The 25,931-nt window shown below is 26.1% G+C and overlaps 1 protein-coding gene across 2 annotated transcripts in view; it reads left to right on the top strand.

The window, feature by feature from the left end:
- Window positions 1-25,931, top strand: part of LOC100207504 (ribonuclease H2 subunit B) — a 52,362-nt gene that overhangs the window by 20,722 nt on the left and 5,709 nt on the right. For both annotated transcript variants that reach the window (XM_065789063.1, XM_065789064.1), the window contains 4 exons: window positions 7,636-7,812; window positions 14,063-14,165; window positions 17,067-17,148; window positions 21,478-21,523. In XM_065789063.1, the coding sequence (XP_065645135.1) occupies window positions 7,636-7,812; window positions 14,063-14,165; window positions 17,067-17,148; window positions 21,478-21,523 (408 nt within the window). The remainder of the gene's footprint in view (window positions 1-7,635; window positions 7,813-14,062; window positions 14,166-17,066; window positions 17,149-21,477; window positions 21,524-25,931) is intronic.

The following is a 25,931-nucleotide window of genomic DNA, read 5'->3' as shown; positions in this document are numbered from 1 at the left end:
GACAAAACAATTTACAGTTAAAGGGATAGAAAGTTACGATGCTTTATCCTTCATAAACGCTGCTAAAAATAGCGCTATTAAAGTGCTAAACGAAAATAGGAATTCAAAGGTTTATATAGTTCTCTATTGTGAAATGGAGCGTACTGATATTAAAACAGGAGAAACTATAATCGCATCTGCTCCATTTAGAACAAATAATCATGTTGTATTAGAAACAACAGATTTAGATGAGTTTTATGAAATATCAAAGCAGAAAATTTTAGAATCATTATCATTATATCAACAAGCAGGATCAGGTTGGAGATTTGTTTCTGTTGAAAAGATGGATATAAATTTTATTGAGTATAATCCTATTAAAGCTAAATCATACATTCTGCTTGATAAAAATTTAGCAACTAAAAAAGCAATAATTAATATAAAGAATGAAGATGATCAATGTTTTAAGTGTTGTATTGCAAGAGCATTAAATCCAACAGATAATCATCCTGAGTAAATAGTAGATAAAAATCTTAAAAATCAGGCTGAAAAAATAAACTGGGATAAAATAGAATTTCCAGTATCCTTAAATCAAATTACACAATTTGAGAAGAACAATCAAGATATCAGTGTCAATGTATATGGTTATGAAAATTCAGAAGTTCATATTTTGCATGTATCAAAGAATAATGATTGCAAACATTTAATAGATTTACTATTAATCTCAAATAGCGAAACGAATCATTACTGTTTAATAAAAAATTTAAGCAGATTACTTTCATTACAAACATCTAATAAACATTGTAAAAATCACTATTGTTGAAATTGTTTATTAGGTTTTAATTCTGAAGAATCATTATCTAATCATAAATCGTATTGTGAAACACATGATTCAGTATGTATCAAACTTCCACCACCAAATTCAGCAATGCAATTTACTAATCAGAATAAATCAATGAGAGTTCTGTTTGTAGTATATGCTGACTTTGAAAGTTTTATCAAACAAATTGACACTTGTGAACCAAATCCGAATGAATCTTATACTAAACAATATCAGAAACATATTCCAAGTTCATTCTGTTATTATATTAAATGTTTTGATGAAAGTTTTTATCAAAGTAAATTAGTCACATTTACTGCAAGTAGTGAAACTGATGATGTTGCACAAATTTTTGTTGATAGTTTACAAGAAGGTATTAAGAAAATTTGTGATATGATTAAATTTCCAAAAAAGATGATATTTACTCCTGAAAACAAGCATGATTTTAATGCAGCAACAGAATGTCACGTTTGTAGAGAAAAACTAAATAAAGATAAAGTATGTGACCATTGCCATATTACTGGGAAATATAGAGGTGCTGCTCATCAAAATTGTTATTCAAATTATAAAATTCCAAAATTCTTTCCAGTACTATTTCACAATTTATCTGGTTATGATTCTCACTTATTTATAAAGAAATTATCAGGAGGAAAATTGAGTTGTATACCAAACAATGAAGAAAAGTATATTAGCTTTTCTAGAGAAATTAAAGTCGATGAGTATATTAAAGAAGGTAAGAAATTTGAAGTTACATGTGAACTTCGTTTCTTAGATAGTTATAGATTTATGCCTTCTAGTTTAGATGCTTTATCAAAGAATTTAGCAAAAGACCAGTGCAAAAATATCGGAAAATTATATTCAAATAAAAAATTAGATTTGTTATAAGGAAAAGGTGTATACCCATATGATTGGGTTGATTCTATTAATAGATTTAATGAGACACAATTACCACTAAAAGAATCATTCTTTTCAAAATTAAACGATAAAGATATAAGTAATGATGATTACTCACATGCACAAAATGTGTGGAATGAGTTAAATTGCAAAACATTTAGAGATTATCATGACTTGTACAATGTTTTTCAGATGTGCTTTTACTAGCTGACGTCTTTGAAAATTTTAGAGATGTTTGTATGAATTGTTATAAATTAGATCCTGCTTGGTATTATGCATCACCAGGATTAGCTTGGGATGCAGCATTGAAGAAAACAAAAATAACATTAGAATTGCTAAGTGATTACGATATGATACTAATGATAAAGAAAGGTATAAGAGGTGGAATTAGTATAATATCAAATAGGTTAGGAACTTCTAATAATAAGTACATGGGTGATGAGTATGATCAAAGCAAACCATCAACATTCATCCAATATTTAGATGCTAATAATTTATATGGATGGGCAATGAGTAAACCACTTCCAACACATGTTTTAAATGGATGGATAAAAATGAAATAGAAAACTGGAAATCAATTCCATGTATACTAGAGGTAGATTTATATTACCCTGAATATCTACATGATAAACATAACGATTATCCACTTGCACCTGAAAGATTAAATATTGATAAAGTTGAAAAATTAGTCCCAAACTTGAATAATAAGAAAAAGTATATAGTATATTATGAAAATCTAAAACTATATAAAAGATTAAGATTAAAGATTTAAAAAATTCATAGAGGCATAAAATTTGAAGAAAGAGCATGGCTAAATGAATACATTGAAATAAATACAAACCTTAGAACTAAAACAACTAATGATTTTGAAAAAGACTTTTTTAAACTCATGAACAATTCAGTATTTGGAAAATAATAAAGAATGTTGAAAAAAGAGTTGATATTAGATTAGTAACAGACAGAAATGAAGCTATTAAACTAGCATCAAAACTGAACTTTGAAAGTAGAACAATATTTGATGAAAACTTAATCGCAATACATATGAAAAGAACAAAATTAAAATACGCTAAACCAATTTACTTATGAATGTGTATATTAGATTTGAGCAAAACTCTAATGTGCGAATTTCATTATGATTACATAATGAAATTCGATATCGAAAGCAAATTTGATACAATTGAGTTTAACCCAAAGCACCCAGCAATTAATAAGGTAGGCTTTAAAGTTGGTGTTAATAAGAAAGTAATAGGAATGTTTAAAGATGAATCTGAAGGAGCACAAATTCAAAAATTTGTAGGACTCAAATCAAAGTTGTATTCTTACAAAGTACACAGAAAAGATTACAAAAAATGTAAAGGAGTAAAGAAAAATGTTGTTAAAAAGTATATAACACATGAAGATTACAAAGATTGTTTATTAAATAAAAGAGATCATAATAGGAAAATTAATGTAATAAGATCATATTCACATGAAATTTACACAGAAGAGGTCCACAAAATAGCATTAAGCACAGAAGACGATAAAAGAGTTAATTTAGAAGATGGAGTACACACATTAGCATATGGACACTACAAACTAAGATTATAATTTAAGACAGCAGGCATAAACTCAGGCAGCAAGCATAAACTCAGGAAACAGGCATAAACTCAGGCAACAAGATATAATCACAAGAAATAAATATTTTTTTAATATGATATAATTTATTTATATATAAAATAATAATAGAAAATTTTAAAAAACGAAAATTAAAATTAAAAACTCTATTGATTAGTAACAATGGTATAATAAAGATAATAAAAATAATGGTAAATAATATTGATAAAGAAATACTTCTCATGAAACAAAAAGACTTAATAAATGCAGTAAAAAAACATTACAAATTTTACGGTGAAGACTGTATTAACAATGTAGATTTTTCCATCTATTACAGTCAAAAAATTGATAAATATGATCCATGTAAAGGTTACTACAATCACATTGAAATCTATATATAAAAACTTTTATAATATATTATATTATAAAAATGAATAAATTATAGATGTTGAAGTATCAATTCTACCCAATGAACCACTAACAAGTTTTCAATTGATTAAAGCAGCAAAAAAATTAAAAATAAAACATTTTAGAGGTGTATTTGTAAGAGATGAATTACCAAAAAATACACAAAGAAAAGAATGTGGAATATTAAATACAGGAGATTCAAGTATGCAAGGATTTCACTGGATTTGCTGGTACAAAGATGGAGATAAAAAACTAAGTTTTGACTCTTATGGACTACCACCACCAGTTGAAGTTGTTAATTATTTAAAAAGACCTGTTTATTATAATAGTGAAAGAGTTCAATTTGGAAATACCTCATTCTGTGGACACTTGTGTTTATATGTTTTAAAAAAACTAGATGAGGGACATGATTTTCAGAATATTATTAATAATCTATGGTAATTTTTTAAAAAAAGTTAAAACAATTTTTCTTTATATATAAAAATGCCTGTTGATATATGGGGTCGCGATACTACTTCAGCTGTAGATAGTTTAATAATATCTCAAGCTAATAACTTGTTCATTAGGAGAGATGGACAAAATAATGCAACAAGTAATATTAATATGAATTCTAATAAATTAATAAATTTAGCAGAACCTACTAACTTACAAGATGCTGCTACATAAAATTATGTTGATAATAAAACACTTAATCATAATGAATTAGGGATAATACCAAATTCAAGTTTAATGTGCCTTGGATTAAAAGAACAGACTATTCCACCAAATACAGGTGCTGATGCAACAACAGTTTTTACACAATCTTCTGGCCCTGGTATTCTCAGAAAACTATGGTTAGCATTCCAAGGATTAGATCCTAATCACAATGTTCCAGGTAGTGTATTTCTTCAAATATATGCAGATCATGCACTTTGCATATGAGATTTTTCTACTTCTACAGTTAGTGTTGGAGATAATAATATTCCTTTAGCTTGTGATTTATTATTTTCACCACTTGGTGGACCATTTTATGCAAACTCTTTACAAGATTGTAATGTTTATACATATAATGGATTAGGAGGATACATTACACTTGATTTGCCATTTACTACTAGTCTAGTAATTAAATTATACAATAAAACTAGTCAAAATGTTACATATTGGATGCAACCCTTTATTACAATGACTACATCAATACCTCAATCATTGTCACCTATTAAATTATACTCAGAAACATTTAGATTTATGAACACAACTTATGGTAATGAATGTATATTATTAGACACTACAGACAATGCTGGTCTAGGTGTTTATCTTAAGTATATTAGAATGCATGTTATTGGAGTATCTGGAAGTTGGCGGGAATCTCGAGTACGCATGTATGATGCAAAAAATTCTCCAGTAAATACTAACTCTGTTATACAGCAGTGGACACCATATAATGGAAATAACTATACAGTATTTCCTGGATTTGATCAGAATAGTGTATGTAAATTCGCCTCATCTGGTTTAGAAGACTTTTATCTTTCTTCGTGGAACAGTGTTAATATTAATTCATTTGAAAATGATTCAACTGGACTATTTTATGAATCAAGTGATTCAATTGGTTCTACAACTACTATCTCATTTTACAGAAATTTTACTGATTCCATGCCAAGTGTTACTTCTGGAAGAAGATTAGTAGTAACATTAAACTCTGGTGATGCTCAAACTGGTCAATCTGGAAGTTTTCATGTAGTAGGACATGTTTTCTTTTACGCTTAAGCTAGATTTCACTTGAAAAATTCTTCGAATTTACATTGATCCGAAGGATCTAAAAATTGATTTAAAATTATAAAAAATAGCTCAGAGTTTGTAACCATAATATATTAATATATTATTTTATTTTTGGAATGATACCATACTTTCTAGCTCACACACTTTTTTTTGAAAATGCACTTTTTTTATGAGATAGAAACAGCATTTCATACTACTATTGGTTGAAATGACTTATGAGAATATGGTTAGAGATATAGCTAAATATGATATGAGATTATGGTTATTGATATAGTTTAAAAAATTTTGGCCCAGAACGCCCTTTTTATACTACTAAGGATAATGTTAAAGAAAAAAAAAGCAGTCTAGTGAAAGTTGCTAAACAAAGTACATATAATAATGGTCAGAGGGCTCAATCATGATTTAATGACAAGTAGATAAATTAATATGTAAGTAAGAGTGGTGAATTTTACAAAGAGCAAGTAAGTGTGGTCAATTTTACAAAGAGCAATTCCACATGTATTGTAAACTAGTAAAGTAATATGTTTCAGTAATTTATTTCCAGAGATAAGGTCAGAAAATTAGATACCATCTGGTTAACAAATAAAAATTTTTATGAAATGCAGATAAAACTCATGGTTGATTAAAGGCTGGAGATGTCTTAATAGGAATACTCTATTATATAAAAAGTACTCTTATATAAAAATACTCTATAAAATACTCTGTTGACGAGTATCACACACCATTTTTAAATAATAGACTGGTGTAGAATTAAACCTGCATTACAATGTTTGTTGCCTAGGATGATAAAAGATAAAATCATATTTAGTGACCATATTAAATCTTATTTTAGCATGCTGAGCAATAGATTTGTCTAACAATTTGTCTAAGAATTGTATTTATTCTGTTATTAAAGAGTTTTTCCTTTTATCAAAGAGTTTGCCTCAACAATAAATGCCCAATGCACTAATACAGACACTTGGTTAATACTCTGATATTTTATAGCTGTTGATGGAATTAGTCTTTTTGAAAGCTACTTCAGAGTTTGGAAAACCATATTACCAGCGAGCCTCAGAACAATTAAATTGAGTTTTAGAGCTGTACCCTTATTTGGAGATAACAAAAAGAGTTGCTTAGTCGCTACCAAGGAGCCACTTGTGAAAACTTGTGAGTTAAGTCAAGAACCAGCTTTTATCATCCTAGGCAACAAACATTGTAATGCAGGTTTAATTCTACACCAGTCTATTATTTAAAGATGGTGTGTGATACTCGTCAACAGAGTATTTTATTGAGTATTTTTATATAAGAGTACTTTTAATAGATTTTTTTTATTAAGACATCTTTTAATCAACCATGAGTTTTATCTGCATTTCATAAAATTTTTTATTTGTTAACCAGATGGTATCTAATTTTATGACCTTATGTCTGGAAATAAATTAGTGAAACATTACTTTACTAGTTTACAATACATGTGGACAATCCAGATTCTAATTAAGTTTAATATTATGGAGTTTTCCTTTTTTTTAATGTAAATTTCTTTTTTTTTTGGCTTTAATCTAAATAATTATGCTATGTGGAAAAATAAACTTTAAATCTCTCTCTCGCTCGCTCACTCTCTCTCTCTCTCTCTCTCTCTCTATATATATATATATATATATATATATATATATATATATATATATATATATATATATATATATATATATATATATATATATATATAAATTTATACATATGATAGCAACAAACACCATACACACAATGTAATAAATGAACATTTTATTTGATTTTTGGGCAACTCATACGTCATATTTTATGGTTTATGGTTTATTTTTTGCAAATATATTTTTTTAAATTTTTGTAATAAAAAAAAATTTCAAAAAAATGCATTCTGAGTCATTTTATAAATAAATTATTTAAAAAATTATATAAATAATTTTATAAATAAATTATTATTTTAGATTTTAGTAAATAGAAAATTTTAACTTTAAAGCAACAAAAAAAAGGGAATTTAAAAAGATTCTTTTTAATTATATTTTTTTCTTCTTGATTTTTTCTTATAAAATAATTATTTTAGAAAAATTTACTTATAATTTCGCTTCATTTGAGATTCAACATGACATACTTTTGAAAAACTTTTTTTTAATAATATTTGATGTTTAATTTAAGTTATTTTTTATTAAATAATTATTTAAAGTTTTTTGTTTTAGGGTCATTTTACAACCCTAGATAATATACTTGTTGATGAGACATATTCTTCTGTTTCAATTCTTGCTGCATGCTTAACTAAAGAAAATTTATCTAATGTTTGTGATGAGAAAGAGACAAGTGATTTCGTTGTATATAGATTAAATAAAGAAAAAACGCTTGATTGGCTGTGCTCTAAGGTATTATTATTGTTATTATCATTGTTGTTGTTAATGCTGTTATTACTTTTATTATTATTAGCAGTCAGAATCAATGGAAAACAGGTGGTTACTAGCACTCAGAATCTAAAAGTTTACTTGGCATTCAATACATAAAATATTTTGCCTGATAACAATGTCATAGTATTGAATTTTTTAGAAATAAGTAAAAACAATTTTTCATCTTCATTTTTAGATATCTAAAAAATTTTAAGACTTTATTTAACTAAAATATTTATTTATTTTTTATTTTTAAAAATTACTGTTAAACTTACTTGATTGCTTATTGTTAGTTTTGAACTTTTTTTATACGTGATTTTTCATACGTGTTTTTTCATATGTTTGTTTTTTTATATGTGGTTTTATATGTTTGTTTTTTTATACATGGTTTTATATCTTTGTTTTTTTAAACATGGTGTTATGTTTTATATTAAAAGTATTAAATCACTTTGGATTGCTAAGGGTTTGCAGAAGATATAAAAAAAAAAATTAAACAAAAATTGTTTAGGTCAGACAGTGTCAGATCTAATTTTTAAAACACAATTTTTTGGGTTTTACGGAACCAAGTTATGCTATCGAAATCTTTGTCATGTTATTCAGTTTATTTAACGTTTGTCTAGTGAAGTTGAAGTTTGAGTATTTCATTGCAGTTTTTTTATGATAGACTTAAATATTCATGCTGACGACACTTTTTGTTTTTTTTTCTTTACAATTTGACAATGGCTGTTTTAATGCTTTGAATTTAAAAAAAAAAAATTTAAAATTTAAAAAAATAAAAAAAAATAAAAATTTAAAAAAATAAAAAAAAATGGTTACGTTCGGAATAACTTGTAACCATTGATCTTTTCTTTCTTTTTTTGAAGTCAAGTTTTTATTTTATACAAAGGCTTTAAATTAAATCAAAAATTATTTATACTGATCATTTGAATTAAACGCATTATGCGTAAATTAAATGTTATACTTAATTTTTTTAATAGTTTTTTCTTAGTAATTTTTTTAGTTATTTTTTTTGTTTTGTTTTTTTCGTAATTTTTTTTTTGTAGTTTTTTAGTATTTTTTATGATAAATTTAAATGTTTGAAACTATTTTTTCATGTCTAAAATCTTTTAAAAGATAAGTTGTTTGATTTTATGAAATTTATTTTTAAATTATGAATTTGAAATTATGAATACGTTAAAAGTTAAATTAAATCTTTTAATGATTTAATTGCTTTAATTTTTTTTGTTTTTTTTGCTCCTATTTTTACAATGAATTTTTTAAAAGTTTTTTAACTTGACTTACTAATTAAAGTATGAAATGAATAAAAATTACAATTTTAAAAAGACTACGTTACTTTTTTTAAATAATTTATTTTGCAACTATTTAAAAAAAATGTTTATGCAGCATAAAAATATTATATTTTTCTCTTTTCAATAATTTAAATAAAATTTATATCAATAATCATCAATCAATAAAAGAAATATGTAAAAGTTTGTAATTTTAAAACGTTTTAAAAGATAAGTTTTAAAGTTTTTTCAAATACATAACAAAACATAACAAAAAGTAATTTTGCCTTCGAGTTTTAAAGCTAATTTATTTTCTTTTTCCTAAGAAATTGTTTTTTCTTTAGTTTTTTCAATTTTTTTCATAGTTTAGGCTTAGCTTAATGTTTTTTTTTTTCAGCGCATTTCTAAATCATTTAAATCATCAAAACATCTAAACAGCCATGGTCAAATTGTAAACAAAAAAATCATTTGCGTGAGCAGCAATCGCACGCCATTCCTGTCCAAGCTTTATTTTGTGGAATTCCCCTTGGTCAAAATGTCTGATTACTTTGTAAATTGATCGGGCAATCTGAGGTTTTAAGCCAGACAATGTCTGATGTCCGACCGTTAAATTGAGCTCTGTATATATATATATATATATATATATATATATATATATATATATATATATATATATATATATGTATATGTATGTATCAATATATATTGATCTAGATATTAAATAAATTTAAATTTTTACAATTAACAATCACAATTGAGAATAAATAGAAAAACGGCTAAAGAAATTGTTCATCTAGATGCATTGTCTGTGTAATAAAAATTAACCATACATGACCATGGTATTAAATATGACCAATCATACTTGACCATCATATTAAACATGACCAATCATACTTGACCAACATTAAACATGACCTATCATACTTAAACATTATATTAAATATGACAATCATACTTGAGCATAAAATATGAAAACTTGGCAGAACTTGTAGTTCTTTCATTTAGTTCTAATAAAATAGTTACTTAATTTTTTCAACTAAAAAAAAATTACAATTGCTTTTGTTTTATTGTTAACCAAAGATAAAAATTAAACTTTTTTTACTAGTGGCTAACTTGCAACTCTTTCTGTCATCTTCAAATAAAGGTACAGCTCTAAAACTCAAAACCAGTTAGTAGTAAGGTTTGTTAAACATTCGTAGTTCTTAGATAGACTGATTCCATCAACAGTTATAAATTATCGTAGTATTAACAATGTCATTTTATGCATGGAATTTATCCTTGTTAGTCCTTTTAGTTGTTAAAGCTTATTGCTTAGTGTGTCTTATAATGTCTATGTTGAAGTAAATTTTTTTAAAAACTAATTCGCTCCCAATAAGACTGCAAGCGCTATTTAAGTTGAAAGTTAACAGAAAATAGATTGATTTGTTTAAGAAAACTGATGACAGAAGAATTGCAAAAGTCAAGTCAAGTTAAATCAAAAGTCTAAAAAATTGTCCAGTTAAAAGTGAAAAATTAAGAAATTTAATTCGTAGAAAGTTAAAAAAGCATGAAGAAAATTCCAAAATCATTATGCGCAAGAAATGAGACTAGAAGAATAAAAATTTAAAAACCATGAAATGACAGATAGATTAAATCTATTTATGTGACTTTGATGAATGACAAATCAAAAGGTTTTGGGTGATAGAGATAATAACTATTTTGAGCAGCGACCTTTTTTAAAGTATTTGTAGAAAAGACAAAGAGATGCAACCTTTATGGGACAGTGACTCAAGCTTAGCAGAGCAGGTTCAACTAAATATGCAACACATTTTTAGAGGTTGTATAGAAGAAAAGGGTATCATTAGAAGAAACAGCCTAACTATGAGTGCCAACCTTTGCAAGAAGTTCCGAGTTCGATCCCCACCACGCTCCTGGTAGAACAGCGCTCAACTTGTTTCTTGGCGCAGCAGCCTTGTTCATTAAAGTTTGTTCCAAAGTTATAAAGTTAAGAATGGGTTGAAGCTACAACTAAAGTAGCCTCCTCAACTATAGTGGCTTACATGGCCTTGAGAGGATTTGAAATTAAAAAAAAAGAAAAGATGATTTTATTACTGCCGTTAGATTTGGTTAATGATGATAGTTTAATGATTAATCAAATATTTGAAATATAAATACATTATATAATTAATATAAGTATTATAAATATATATATTAGTATTGTACAGCAATAGTAATGTAACACAACTGCAATAGTAATGTAACACAACTGCAATAGTAATGTAACACTACTGCAATAGTAATGTTACACTATCAAAATATCATGTACAAAAATTATAACAAAAACTCTGTAAAAATTGCAATGTTCTAAAAGACTACTTTAAGGTGCCACAAGAAAATTGAAAATCACAAAATTTTTCAAAAAAGTGCCAGTAGGAAAATGAATAAAAAAAATTTATTTTTTATATTTGGGTCTGGAATAGTTGTCTAATCAGATAAAAAAAATTGTTTAAGATGTTTTAAAAATTGTGTTGAGGTATTAATTTAATTACATTAGTAAATTATATTGAATTGTCTTTATTTTAATAGTATATTGAATTATTTTTAAAAACTATATTGATTATGTTGTACCACATACAGTTAGAAAGTTTCAAATTGCCTATATTTATTGTTAAATTCATATTTTCACAAAAATTGATCAGCCAAAAATAAGTTGATCATCTTTTTCAAATTCTGTTATAAGAAATCTGCTAAATAAACCTGTATATGCTTATATTATATCATAATTTTAAAACTCTAAAATGCCATTAAAAACTGAGAATAAAGACTACTTGAAATAAAATAAATCATAATAAATAAGATACATAAGTGAAACTGATCTAAATTTAAATTCGACTGTTTTATCTTTGGATCTCATTTTTGATTGTTATGGTTCTCCGATGCTTGCCTTTGATTTCTTCACATGCTTGCCCTGGGTATATACTTACATTCAGTTGCATTATTGTGAAAATTAATTGAGACACTCTATTGTTGTTTTATTCCAAGTTTTCTTTCCCAGTTACTGGCATGGTGGACTCTTACATTGAACTTATATTGAGGCTCTACAAATACAATTATTTCTAGAAATATTGAAAGTGTTTGCAAAAAAAACTTAACATTCTTGAAGGATTTGGCCACATGTTATACATCCCAAAATATCAAAAAAGTAATGAAAAAAAATAACATTAGAACTCTTAAATGGTCTCCCTAGATCTCAAGCCTATTGAGAATCTCTAGGAAACCATAATGAAAAGACTAAAAACTAAACTGCCCAATTTAAACTAAGCCACCAGCACTATCCTTAACATATGGTTTCAAGACCCAGAAGTTAAAAATGGTGCAAGACTTTATTAAGTTCCAAGTTTAGTACAAAATATAACTAAGAAGACACAATGATATATTTTTTTAAAATTTAATTGTTGTTAATTTCTCATCTCTAAAGTTCTCTCATCTTTAAACCACAAGACTTAACTAACAAAACTGCTGCAAGTTGCGGCTTGAGCTTTGTACCAAGTATATGGAGAGTGTCAAACTTGGAACTTCTTGCTTACAAATGATTGGTCTACCATTACACAACTACTGCATTAAGTACACTACTATATTAGTACAAGCTTTTATATAAATGTAAGAAAACCTAGATTTTTCTGAATTTTTGATCCCTTGTGGAAACTATATATATTAACTATATAAGTTCCACAAAACTACTTTTGTCACGAAATCCTCTAATTATTTGCTGTTGCTTAGCACTATTTCATTTGATCATTGTTTTTTTAAAGTTCTTTATTATTCTGCTTCCAGAAACTACACTCTTTGTTTTCAATTAAATTTCTGTCAAAATTTTTATTTTTAATGGTTTTAATGGTTATCATACTGAATAAATCATTTCATAACCTATCAAATCTAGCATTAGTGGCTGGGACTAAAGCTTAAAACCTCTATCTTTCTTGATCAAATATTTTGACGTCCCCTGAATACAAAATTTAAAATCTAAAGGACTAAACTAGCTAAAAGAGACAAAAAAAAAACGTTTTTTGAAATAAAATTAAATAGAGTTAGTATACAATTACACTGAATGGCAAATGCCTGATAAAAAGGATTACATAAGTATTGGTAGAAATCAACACATACATTTATATCACAGTAATCAGTAATGTTTTGAGGTCCAAGTAGCAAATAGCTAGCAAAATATAAACTAAAACTGCCATAAATCATTAACCAATAAATCAATCTGACAACTTTCATGAAAACAAGCATTTCTTTATGGTTACATGAAATTGATGCAAAAATGTATTGCATAATGATAAGGCTCATTATAAGATTATAAAAGTTTATCTCAGAAGTTCAGCTCTGCAGACTGAAGAATTGTTTTTAACACAGGCAAGACTAATTCCATTTCTCATAGAGTCTTATTTCTTTTCCTAATAATCAATCATAGTTTGTTGGAAAGTTTTTTTTTTTTTTAATAATATTTCAGACAATCAGGTTTATCCAGTTTGTCTGAAATACCATTTCAGACAAACTGGATTAACCTGTTTGACAGTTAAATCACTCTGGCCTCTGTTGATAAAATTGTTTCTCTTTAAATTCTTTGTGATTAAAAACTGGTTGTTGAATATAAAGTTTTTTAGATTTTCTCTTTGTGATTAAAAACTTGTAGTATGTCAATAGTCATGACTTCAACTTCTTTAGATTCTAAAAATCTGAAAACCAAAAGTAAATATAGTTAAGATAAAATCTGCTTTTTAGAAAAAAGACAAATTAACTGTCAGCTTTAATAAACTACTGCATAGTTTTGATCTTCTGAATATAATTTTTTCACCCCCAAAAACTTGAAACATAAACATAGTCTCCATTTTTTGTTATTTTTGTTATGCAAAAATTTGAAAAATCTTTATATTTAATTTAAAAAAAAAGTAAATTTTTTTAAAAATGTTTAACGTTTTTAATTTTAGGTAAAAGTACTTGCCAATCACCTAAAAATGTCAAATATAAATGTTTCAGTTGGTGGGCAAGCTTCAAACTTTGTCAAATCTTCAAACGATAATAAAAGCATTGGTAATTATATTGTATAAATTATTTGTTTTTATTTTATAATATTTTTATTTAATACTCGTTCTTACATCATGTATGGCAACTTGTTTTAAGCAAAAGGCGTAAAATGTTTAAAACACGAAACTTGGCTGTAAAACAAAATTTTGTGAGATCATATTTCAAAGCTACCTGTTCTGCCATTTCTGATGAAGTTTCAAAACCTCCTCTTTCTGATGAATTTTTAAAGCCACCTCTTTATGAGCTTTTAAAATATCATGGAAGAAAACTCAGGTTTATTAAAGTTTAACGAATCTCCTGAGAACTCGTTTGTTTTTGGACAGTTTAGTCGATCATAGTCTAATATTGGAAAAATTTCTACTGAAAGTAAAAAGAAAATTAGTTTAGTGTTAAAAAACCTTATTTAAAAATCCTTCTTTTTAATTCTTGCTATTGAGATGCTTCATCCTTGTATCATTTTTGAATTTCAAAAAGTTCAATTAAAAGTGGTTTTAATTATTAAAGTTTATTGGCTTTTAATTTGCTTAATTTTAAATATAGTAACTTTTTTTTTAACAAGTCTGCAAGCAATTGCTATTTAAGGGCTTAACACAGAATTAAGATCGCATTTTTGTGCAATTGATTGTTTTAAAAATCAAAAGTAATGACATACTGTCAACAGTGGAGTATATTGCTGTGTATAATTTCATCAGCAAAGATGATGTATAATTTCATCAGCAAAGGTAATATATAATTTCAGCAGTAAATATATGTATAATTTCATCAACAGAACTGTTATATTGTATATTATATTGTTATTAAAGTATAACTGTATAACTTTAATTAGTATAACTGTTATTAACTCTAAAAATGTTTAGAAAAGGAAATTTAGTAAACAACAATTGCATTAGCGGGACGTTAAAGGAAAAGGTTTAGGAGCAAAAAGATGTAAAAACATTTTTTTCATGAAGCCTGGTTTTTTATCTTTTTTTTTTTTAAATGTTTTACTGCGTCCTCATAGGGTTTAGATATCTGATTGCCTTTTATATTTGATCTTTTGCAACTGTAATTGATCATTAAAAAAATGTTTTTGTTTAAATATGATGTATTCACATATTTTGAAATTAGTTTTTCAATGCGTTTTAAATATAAAATACGATTTAGTTAATTACAAATATATTATGAGTTGTTTACTTATTGAATTAGAGGTTAGGAACTTGAGACTTGACTTGAGTATTAAATTGAACTGGCTTTGCTTGACTTGGGACTTGACTTAGACTTGAGTGAAAAGACTTTAGAAATACTTGTGACTTGTTAAACAATGACTTGGTCATAGCTTTGGTTGTAAAAGAATTATATCCTTCAACATTATCAGGGAAAATTATATATTTTTTACCACCTAAACTTAGTGAATAAATACTTGAAAACAGGAGAAAATTAGGGAATAATCAGAGAAAAATTATTTTCAAAATTGCTATGAACCCTGAATATCTTATTGCATTAATTTTTTGGTTGATAAAATGTTGTTACATCAATTTCTTTAATGATAAAATATTGTTGCATCAATTTCTTGCATGACGAAAAATAATTGAGAGATGTTTGTTTTCAAATGTTTTTGTGAAAAACAAATGATTATGTTTAGAAATAGAATATGCAAAAGAATCAGAGAATTATGGACTTGAAGCCAACAAAATCTTTGATGACTGTCTGGTTTCAGAAGATTATATATATATTGAAGGCTCAGTTTTTAGCAGAGAGATAAAAAATTTTTGTTTAAAGACCATCACAAAAAAAATCCACGAAAGTTTTTGCCTTGGTCTCGGAGATCTTCTACAAGAAAGAAGCTAAATGTTGTTAACATCTGCCTAACATTTTGGAAGCAACATTAGTATTTTGGAAGCATGATAATAGAAATGTTCAGAGAAAAGGAGTGAATAGTTATAATAAAGAGAGATTAAAAAGAGAAAAAATGTGTAAGTAATGTTAGTAATTGAGAGAATTGTGTCAGGCAATGGAATGAACAAAGAACAAGATCAAGAACAAGAACAAGAAGTTGGAAAAAAAAAAAACAAGTTAAAGTTTAGGAAAATGTTTTCACTATAAAAATTTACAAATCAAAGAAATTTATTAACTACTTAATACATTTGTGTAATGTGCTGTGGCAGTGTAAATTACTTCAAAGGTAAACAATTTACCTGAAAAATGCATTGTTAATATACATAGAGTTGCTGTATAGGAAAAAATTTATGTTATAAGTTTAGAATGTAATTGTGTGTGAGTTATGTTGTGTCGTGTGTAGATTGTGTGTGAGTTATGTTGTGTAGTGTGTAGATTGTGTAGTGATTTATGTTGTGTTAGGGAAAGTTGAGTTGGTTTTGGAATCTATGGATGAGTAGATATCTACAAGACATAAAATCTAAATTGATCTATATAAATCAAAAGAAGCATTATCCTATATAAATCAAGAAAATTATTATCCTATATAAATGAGGAAAAGTGTTATCCTATATAAATCAGGAAAAGTGTTATCCTATATAAATCCGGAAGAGTGTTATTTTAAGTGTTTTAGCTAAAACGTAACCTTAATGGTTGGTGTAACTTTAATTTTTTTAAAAAATCACTCATTAGAATAAACAAAATGTTTTTAAAAATTACTTTTTTTTTAATAGTTCAAATTTAAAGTTTTTTAATGTTCAAGTTAACGTTAAAGTTTTTAAAGTTCAAAGTTTTTAATCTTTTTAATAGTTCAGTTAAAAGTTAAATATTTTTAAGAGTACTTTTAAAGTTTTTAATAGTTCAAATTATGTTTTCAAATTACAAAAATATTTTACTCCAACTTTTGGGACTATATGCTAATGTTATAGTTTAAAAAGTTTAAAAAGTTAAAAAATTAAAAAGTTTTGATAATTTTTTTGAATTTAAATTTAGATGATTGCATCAAGTTTTCTAGTTTGATTGTTTTCGATTACGTTGCTTCTTCATGGTTAGATGATGTAAAACAAATGCTCAAGTATTTTTAAAACATATTTAATTGTATCTTTAAATATTACGCTTTGTTTTATAAATTTGATTTTGAATATTTTTAATTAATGAAGTTTGTCTTAACCTTTTATAAGTTATATTACAAGACATAATTGCAACATGTCATAAGTTGCCATGTCACAAGTTGCAACATATCACAAGTTGCTTTTTACACCATGTCACAAGCTGCATCTTGCAACAATAAAAAGCAGCCTAAATCTGTAATTTTAAATTAAATTTAAGGTAGAATTTTGAATAAAGTTAAAATTACTAAAAAATAACAATTTACTGATTGGTTTATGGCTCGTTTTAATATATTCAATGGTTCATTACTACATTCTGAACAATTATTTTACTACAATCTAAGCATGCGCTAATTTCAACTCCAAGCTCCTTGAAAACGATATAACTGTGACATGACATGATATAACTGTGACATGACATGACATAACTATGACATGATATGATATAACTGTGACATGACATGATATAAATGAGACATGACATGACATAACTGTGACATGACATGACATGACATAACTGAGACATGACATAACATGACTGTGACATGACATGACATAACTGAGACATGACAAGACATAACTGAGACATGTTAAATTTATTTGTAGTATAATTAACATAATAAGATTAAAAAAATGGAAAAATAAAGTGTTAGTAACAAATTTTAGAATAACCTAAAAATTTTAAACAACTTAATAACAGTATTGTCATAATATCATATATAAGTAGTAATAATTAATACAACAAATAAAATGTACAACAACTTGACAAATTAGTTAAAGCTTTAATTAAACTAGTGTTTTTTAATATAATGTAATTCACATCCAATTTTTTTTTAATATATAATTTTATAAATTTTATATACATATATACATTTATTTCACAGTTCAAATTATTTAATCACAAAACAACTTTTAGTGTTCAATTATGCTCAAAATTAAACTTCCTTTGAAGCAATAAATCTATGGTGGCAATTTTTTGGTAAAAAAATTTGTCAAAAAATGAAACTTATAAAAGGGCCACCTCTAGATATTAACCAATTTTTTTTGAAAGTTTTGCCAAATGTTTATCTGATAACCTCTATTATATACACCCAGTAACATAACATAAAATTAAATATTTTTTTTTTAAGTTATTAAAATTTAAATTGATAAAAGATTCAAGTTGATAAAAGAGTGAAAAATGCCTTTTTTTCAAGATGGCAACCTTGAGATGATATTTTAAATTTTTTTAAAGTTTACGGAGGTGTTTTTTGCCCATTATTTACTCTGTTATGCAAGTAACAACCATTTTTGAAAAATTATCAAGAATGAAACACCATAAATGGTCAGTAGTAGGGTGTTTCATTCTTTTCAGTTCTTTGAATAAGTGCTAAGCAACTAAAATAATTCTTACTTTAAAAAATTTTCTATATGAAGATTTTCTTGCTAATCTCAATTTGACAACACTAGAAAAAATAAGGGAGTATAACAAAGTTAAAAAATTTAAAGGAGTAGAAAAGGTTGACAACACTAGAAAAAGAGAAAAAAGTATAACACAGTTAAAAAATTTAAAGGAGTAGAAAGGTTGACAACACTAGAAAAAGAGAAAAAAGTTTTCTCTTTTTCTAGTGTTGTCAACTAAAAAAAGAGTTAAAAATTTTAAAGGAATAAAAAAGGGTCGAACTCATTAATTTGCTATTATTTAAAAATTTGCTATAGGTAATTAGACAGGTTGGTTACAAGCAAATAATTTGACAGATTGGTTATAACTAAATTGTTAGACAGGTTGGTTATAACTAAATAGTTAGAAAGGTTGGTTACAAGCAAATAATTTGACAAAATCTTAACAATTATAGTTTTATCATTTTGGAATTGTTTGTCGTATAAAGCTGTCAACACAAAATCACTGAACCAATTCAAAAATATTGATAATAAGCTAATGTGAAGGGTACAAATGTTGTAACCTACATTGAATGAATACAGTTAAAAAAGAAAAGGTTGTCAAAGTGTTGAATTGACACTTGCTGGTTACTTTAATACCATTAAAATTATATAGCAAAATATCATTAAAAAGAATAATATTAAAATAATGTCATTAAAAAGAATTGCAGTAGAAAATTATAACAACATAGTAGCAACATTTTACCAATTAAAACATCAACTTAAATATGGTTAAAAAAATATTGTAACAAAATAAAAAATATCACTACAATATCATATCATTAAAAAAGATATCATAGTAACATGATAGTTGGTCAAACCTGCTGCTTTGTAGGACTTGCTTTTCTAGGCAAAGGTTAAAAAAAAAGTAACTCTGGCCTATAAATATATATATATATATATATATATATATATATATATATATATATATATATATATATATATATAAATGAACTCTGTTAGGGGCTCTTATTTGAGTAAAAGCTATAGATAATGTCTTATTAAAAATACTCATCCTGGGTAGAAGTTAACTGCATCAGACTGCTGTCTTGTAGAAGGCCTCCAAAGCATAGTATTAGGGACAAAGACTAGTTAGTGGCGATGCAACTATTCTGTTGTCTCTTAATGAAGGTAGAGTTCTAATATTTAATTTAATGGTTCTGAGGCCAGCTTCTACTTAGTTTTCATAATACACAAAAAAAAAACCAACAATGCTACCAAACTGTTCAAATAAATCCTTTACAAATATTTATAGTTTTCAAATGAAACTATCATCCATTGAAATTTTGAGACTAAAATTGTGAGACTAATTAAAATTCTGTTGTTTCATCACATTTTTCAGTATTGATGGCTGTTGTTTTTTATTTCACAAATACAATAATAATCATATACTTGGCCTGGGAATATATTTTTTTATATCAAATCACCTATTTGTAGATAAATCAGGTTTGAATTTTCTTGAATTATTCTGATTATTTCATTTCTTTTTCTTCATTCATTTTCTTTTAATTTATTTTTTATGATCTAAGACTGCACTTTTTTTTTATGTTGTTTTTGATAAAATGGATTTATTCTTATCATCTTTCTTATCATCTTATTATCATTCATCATTTCTTATCATCTTTAAATCAATATTTTTTATGATCTAAGACTGCACTTTTTTTTTATGTTGTTTTTGATAAAATGGATTTATTCTTATCATCTTTCTTATCATCTTATTATCATTCATCATTTCTTATCATCTTTAAATCAGACTTTAATGCTCATCTTAATTAATCCTCATGTTACTGCATGGTTTAATACTCATGTTACTGCATGGTTTAATGCTCATGTTACTGCATGGTTTAGATCTAATGCTCATGTTACTGCATCGTTTAGATCTAATACCACTGACTGTGTCCTGGCTCAAAATCTCAGAACTTTTTCAATCTCTTACTGAAATAGTAAACTTTGTAACTTCATTTGTGCTCAGTTTTTCCTTGTTTTTTCTTGACGTGGTTCAGATCATGCTATGCTCTTACTAAAACATCTCTTACAAACTTCTGCAACTGATATAGTAGTATAAAACAAATAATACTTTTTACAAATCTACAATCATCTGTCGATGTTTTTCAAAAATTGAATGATTAAGTACTTTGAGCAAAGATAAAAAATGGAGCTCTTCTTCCCATGAAGATTTGCCATCATTAAGAAATGATGCTTAAATGTATGTTAATGACTTTATTACTTTTATTAACTTTAAAAGCTTTTTTTTTTTTTTTTTCTACCAAGGCCACTACAGATGAGGAGGCTACTTGTGGTTATAACCCTCTCTCAACTCTATAACTCCGAAACACAAACCTTGACAAACAAGGCCGCTACGTGGAGAAACAAGTTGAGTGCAGCACTACCAGGTACATGGTGGGAATCAAACTCGGAACCTCTCGCTTATGAAGCAAGTGCTCTACCACTACACCACTGCTGCATTGCATGAATATTTAAACTTATATTATTATTTAGTTATCTATTTACTTAATTTAAAATTAGTAATAAATGTTTAAAATAATTTCTTTCTTGACAAGACATGTTTTCATAAAAAATTATGTTTTTTATATAAAAATAATTGTTTATTAAGTTCTTTTATTTTTCTTTCTAAATATTGTATAAACTTAATTGAGTATTAACAGTGTTGCATTATAATGTGAAATAAAATTTGATAAAAAATCAATTCTTTTAAAAATCAAAATATTATCTTTAAATTTATTATCATAAAATTACTTTATTATTTTATTTTTATTATTTAAAAATACTTTTCATAAATAAACTAATAATCTTGTAGTTGATCTTGTAGCTTGTAGTTCTTGCTTACAGAAAATTTTTTTTTTTTTTTTTTGTAGTATTAAAGATCAAATATTTTGTGATGAATCCGAACCTCCTTTAAAGGTAAGTTTATTAAATTATGTTAGTATTAATTTATAAATACTTGCCTAAATATGGCCTTGTATATTGATGTGTGTATACATATGTGTGTATAGTATTGTTTATGAATTAAAAAGTTATATTTTATTTCCCTTTTATGAATTAAAAAGTTATATTTTTGAAGAAAAACATTATTTAAGGAATTTTTTTAATTAGGGATCGCCCATAAAGTATACCAGACCAGATGTAAACCTTGGTAAATGTGTTGAAAAAAATATTTTCCTCTATATTTTTTACCGGATCCAGTTGTGTCTCTGCTAATATTTTTATTTCTGAGCTGAAACTAAACTAAACTAAGGTAGCACAAAATATTTTTAAACCTTGCTTTTTTTCTCTAGTGCAATGCTTGGAAAATTAACATATTTATATAGGTTCAAAGTTTCAATATAACCTTTGACTTGTACTGTCCATTTTTATTTGTCATCAATTTGGTAATGAAATATTGATCAAAGAACTTGCAAAACCTCTTTTTTTTATTCGTCTGGGGAAAATAATCGTTGTTTTTATTATCCTATGGGAAAAAAAAAATGGATGATGAAAACTGAAAAAATGTTTTTTTTTCAATTTTAATCATCAAAATGGCAAAAAGAAAGAAAAAAAAAGTTTAGGAAGGGAAAAAGAAAAAAGATTTAAAGAGTGGAAATTTACATGGTTTACATGGTTACTTTACATGGTTTGGGCATTTCAAATAAGAGTATTGCACGTTAGCATATTAGAGTTATGATACTCATCAACTATGCAATATGCTGTATGCACTAAATGCTGACACAATACAATCACACTGTACAATCAGCTTCCAACATTTTTAAGAATGAGTTCTGAATTAATTATTGACTATATAATTGCAACACTTGAGATTGTCAGTCATGTTCTTTTAGTAGCAATGGTTTTGAAAGGATTGTCAAATGTGTTTGAACCTTATATAAATACAAAAGTATAAATCTTTTTTTGCAATCAGAAAGTTCCAAAATTTAAACAAAAAATTTAATGATATTAAGAATTCAAGAATCAGGTTATATATATGAGCTGTTAATAATTGTTAATAATAATAACTGTTAAATAAAATAATATGCAGTTTAATGTAGTTTAATGTTTAATGTGAATTGTAGGGCTCTAACGCATGTGTATTATTGTTGTTACAAATCTACAGATTATTATAAAAACAAAAAGGTGTAAATATTGTAAATTAAAAACTCATAATGACAAATGTATTACCTTATTTTGTAAACAGCAAAAAAGGACAAAGCTAAAAGTTTAATAGATAAAAGTATTTATTTAAAGATCAACGTTATTTATTTAAAGTCAACATTATTTATTTCAAATCAAAATATGCTATTCAAATATGAATTGCTACTTGTTGATTGTCATGCAACAACTCATATAGTTAACAATAGTAAATGCTTCATTTTCCTGAATAAAAATTATTACTAAACCAAACCTTTTCAATTGGAAAAATATGCTATCATTATGAAAATACTAGTTGGAATCATCGTAAATAGGATACTATAATGAAACTACCCTGAAACCAATTCAGTTTAAGAATACAGATTAACAAAATTTACTGAAAATTTAAAAAAGTTCTGAAAACTGCATTAAAAAAACGCATTTTATAAATGTAAAAATAAGGTTTAAACTACAAGCCTTAGTGATAAGATTTCTAGTTTTTTTTTTACCCCTGTTATGTAAATATTTATTTATTTTGTTGTCATAACATTCTTTAAATAACAAAATATAAAACAAATGAAAAAAAAAGGGAAAAATCTTTTTTAACTTTGCTTTTAAACTGTGTTTTACTCAATCTGACTCATGTGTTTATATGTTACTATGACAATAATTAAAAAATTGTTTCAAAAATTTAATCAGTTTGATGGCATCAGATATAATCAGTTTGCATCATGATTGCAGCCACAAGTTCTATAAAACCATGAAATAATTAAAATTTAAGATAATAGGTTCAGGAAAGATATCAAGTTTTTTTGTAAAAGTTTTGCTCAAGCCCTTCAGACATCAAAAAAAGAGGTTTTGAGTTTTTGATCAGAGTTTCCCAAATATTTTTATGGAACTTTCATAAGTGACTCTTCAGGATACTGTATCTAGAAACTTAAAAATTAAAAGATAGCCATTTTTGAAAAAAAAGGGTTTTGAAAAAATTTTATTTTATTTTTCAAAACAATTTTGATGTGGAGAGAATTTTTTTTCTCTGAAGAGAGTAAAATGAGCAACTTCTTTCAAAAAGACATTTTAAAATACTTTCTTTTTTCTCTCATTTCTCATAACTCAAAAAGGTTATTAATTATTTTGACTATTTCACCTAAAAATCTAGTTTAATTTAATAAATTTTTTTTATATAAATTAAATTAATTTATAAATCCTATTTAAATAATTAATGAAACACTTCTTTTATTTAAAAAAATGCCTGCCCAAACCTTAATTCTCAGTCAATGTATGTACCTTCCACTGCACCTATCCCTGTATAAGTCAGGCGATATACATACACTCCACTGCCACTACGGCTATATTTACACACACATTGATAAACTTATTCTATGAAATTTTTGGAAAATAAATAATAAGCATAACTATAAATAAACAACAATAATAGTTTAAAAAACATAAAACTACTTCAAAATAAAATATTTAAATTTCACAGAGGCAGATTCAAACTTGCAACCTTGTCAATCGCGGCTTAAAATATAAGCAATATAACATTCACAGCCACAAACAAATCAAATTCATCAAAAGGTGAAGCCAGTTCTTTTAGTTTTAGACAATCATGAGTCTGTGAGTTTGAGTCTGTTTTCATGTTCATCATGTTCATCATGAGCGTAAGATGAAAATTATAGTATTGTTATTTCATGAAAAAATTGTTAATTACTTTATTAAAGTGCTTTTATTAATTGCAATTAATTTTTGCTTCAGGTAAAATCTACATTTAACTAGACTCATAAAACTACATTTAACTAGACTCATTAATCATAAGTTGACAGGTGGCATGGTGTGGTATGGTAAATGGTATGTTTTAATGTCTTTAAAAAATTTTCAAATCAGCTGCAAGACCATATATACAGTCTTTAAGTAGATCTAATATAATGGCTCAATTTCTGTTCTTACCTGAATCAATTCCATATAAATGTCAAGACTTGCTTTGACAAAGGCTTTCTCTCTTTGTCAAAGCTGATGTCCGACCAAGCTCAGCTGTCAATATCGGACCACCATTGTTTTTGTTCATACAGACTTTCAGCTGTAAGTCATTACAAAGTTATTGACAATTTTTTTTTTTTAATTTCTTTTGCAATAACTGTCTGTGCATTATAAAATTCAGATTAAAGTTTACTTTTCTTTGTAAAGTTTTTTTCATGATATTCCTCAAATTGAATTCCAGTTTTTCTTAAGGATTTCAAAAGGATGTGTGATTTAAATTGACTTAGTCTAAGTTGAATAATCATAGTTTCAGTCTCTTCAAATTAAAATATACTAATCACTAATAGTTATTAGAGGAACACCAATAGTTATAGGTAATGGCCAAACCTACCTGAATAATAAATTTTAATTAATTGGAAAACACTAATAAATCTTATAAACAAATTACCAGTATTTAGATATGTCTGGATTCCATGCTCAAATTACTTTTTCTTATTAATCAATCTTAAAAATTCAAAGTGACTTTTTTCTGAATTTTTGAATATTCAAGTTTTACATACATTTTTATGTAAGCCTCAAAATAGTTTTGTGACTTGAATACATTTCAGGCATTTCTTCAAACAACAGCAACAAATAATTTTCTGATTCAATAAATGGTCTTGTTTTTCTTTGCTTTTTACTGTTTTGTTAGATAATATATTAGGCATTTTCTAATACAGTAATTTGTGTTTATTATTAACAGTAACCAAACAAGTATTAAGGTTTGCATCATTCTATTTTATATATATATATATATATATATATATATATATATATATATATATATATATATATATATATATATATATATATATATATATATATATATATATATTGGGTTGAGGAATAATTCATGAGCGTTTTTTTCAAATTTAAAAATGCACGCAGAAATAAAATGCATTGGCAAAATGTTTTATGTTGTTTGAAAGAGAATGTTTTGCTCTACAAGATAGTGTGTTTTGATTTGTTAGTTTTTTTTATTTTTGTGTATTTTCAGATCATTAAAATGGAATGTCAAGTGGACAAAACTGAGCATTTTCGACACCATTTGCTTTTTGCATTTAATCGAGGTGTTAAGACCGCCGAAGCTGCTCGTGAGATTTGTGCTGTGTATGGAGAAGGAGCAATGCCTGAAAGTACCGCCCGCTGTTGGTTTTCGCGCTCCAAAAAAGTGACCATGTGTTGAGCGATG

The sequence above is a fragment of the Hydra vulgaris genome, chromosome 01 (assembly GCF_038396675.1).
Source record: "Hydra vulgaris chromosome 01, alternate assembly HydraT2T_AEP".
NCBI lineage: Eukaryota > Metazoa > Cnidaria > Hydrozoa > Anthoathecata > Hydridae > Hydra > Hydra vulgaris.
The sequence above is the reverse complement of the archived record's forward strand: the minus strand, read 5'-3'. Positions and strand labels throughout refer to the sequence as shown.